Source organism: Malurus melanocephalus, unplaced genomic scaffold (assembly GCF_030028575.1).
Source record: "Malurus melanocephalus ecotype Western Australia unplaced genomic scaffold, MMel_1.1 scaffold_1175, whole genome shotgun sequence".
NCBI lineage: Eukaryota > Metazoa > Chordata > Aves > Passeriformes > Maluridae > Malurus > Malurus melanocephalus.
This window is the reverse complement of record NW_026624407.1, coordinates 1-1,615: the sequence shown is the minus strand read 5'-3', so window position 1 is coordinate 1,615 and position 1,615 is coordinate 1. Positions and strand designations below refer to the sequence as shown.

Genomic DNA, 1,615 nt, shown 5'->3' with positions numbered 1-1,615 from the left:
AACTACTGTTTTTTTCTTTATGATTCAACCAATTATTTTATCAATGTATTTATGATTAACTGAGTCTACTGACCACAGAACTGACAGAGGCTACTGCCGCCTAGGAGAGCCTGTAAGAGTTGCCCACTCTAATTGCCACCCTGTTCCCTAGAAATCAGGGATGAATGCTTTTGGCATCACCACTTAGCCAGAGGGGACAAACAGCCTCCCCAGGAATGCAGTAGAGTCCCAGCACTGGAGGCAATCAAGTGTGCAGTTGGCTGGGATCTAGCTAGTCTCCCCGAGGCTGCCTTTCCCACACAAGGGCTGGACAAGGTCACCTTCCAAGGTCCCWTCCCACCTGGGCTGTTGCAGGAACCTGTGATGATYGCATTTCCATACTGGGAATAATGGCTCTTTCTCYTCAACTGTTAGTGGTCTGGGRACTTGCYTGTGCAAATGAGCCCCTGCCTATGGCAAGAGATGATGCAGGGCAGCTGTGTTTGTGGGCACAGCCTGGGCAGATGGCATGTGTGTGCACTGCAGAGGGGGATGCTGAGATGGGCTGTGTCCATGGGGACCAGCATGGGCCTATGGGGATGCTCAGCTGTGGGGTAAGCGCGTGCCAGGCAGGGCTGGAATGCTTTCAYAGTGTTTGCTCTGGTTCAGTTCTGTTGGAGATGTCAGCCTTGCTCAAGCTATTGCTTCACTGCTCTCCCCTCACTGCTCTCCCCTGCTGTGCTGTGGCTGAGGCAAAGAAAGAGTGAGAGCCAATGGTCCGAACCGCTCCCTGCAGTACAGAAGGAACAGAAGCAGATCTCTGCAGGTATCTGTTTTTATTCGAGTTGTGTTTCAGGTATTAAAGCAGCTTTGTAGAGAGAATGTCGGATTCCAAAAGTGAAAGCAGGGTCCCGAGTCTTGGTCACCGACAACTGGAAGGGGAAAGTGGGAAGAGGAAAGGGTGAATTTGGTGCCTTGTTCTCCAGACTTGTCCTGAGTGGAGGCCGTGYGGCAGAGCACGTTGGTGGCTGGGCTGCCTTACCTTTCCTGGGACGTACTCTGCTGGACCTGGAGATGCTCCCGGGCCAGCAAGTTTGGTTCTCAGTCCCATGGTGAACTTGGGAGCCCTGGTTTTGTAGACGTCCATTTCCACCCTGTCAAATGCCGCAGGACCTGGCGTCTGTAGGAGAAGCAATGRGGTTGGTGGGTGCAAAAGGCTSTGTGGATTCTTGCCAGGTGATGAGACCCTTCTACCCTGAGGAGAGCAGTTGAGCTGCTGCTGCTGCTGTGAGAGAACAGAGGGGCACAGCTCACCTTTGCCAGGTCTCGGAAGCAGCTTCCATATTGACTCTTCCATTTCATGGAGTAGCACGGGTTGGCATGGGTATAGGCTGTGTTGGGTCCCAGAATCCTGGGCAAGGTGTAGGTGGCAGGACCTGGAGAGGGAAGAGGAAGAGAATGTAGGTGAGTCCTGCAGGAAAGGGAGCAATGGCTGGCTGGGAGAGAATCAACCTTCTGAATGGGCTGTGAGGAGMAGGAAGGGTATCCTGCTCCTCATCCCAGTACCTCTGGTGTGTGCTGCATGTGGTATGCTGCATGTAGTGTGTTACATGTAGTATGCTGCATGTGGTATGCT

The 1,615-nt window shown here is 52.9% G+C and overlaps 1 protein-coding gene across 1 annotated transcript; it reads right to left on the bottom strand.

Annotated features, from left to right (window-relative positions):
• Nucleotides 1-815: 815 nt before the first annotated feature.
• On the bottom strand, nucleotides 816-1,450 carry LOC130586493 (outer dense fiber protein 3-like; the record flags this gene model as incomplete). Its single annotated transcript, XM_057387296.1, has 3 exons — nucleotides 816-911; nucleotides 1,022-1,159; nucleotides 1,294-1,450. Coding segments are annotated over 3 exons (391 nt in total), but the record flags the coding sequence as incomplete, so codon positions are not given.
• Nucleotides 1,451-1,615: the final 165 nt, after the last annotated feature.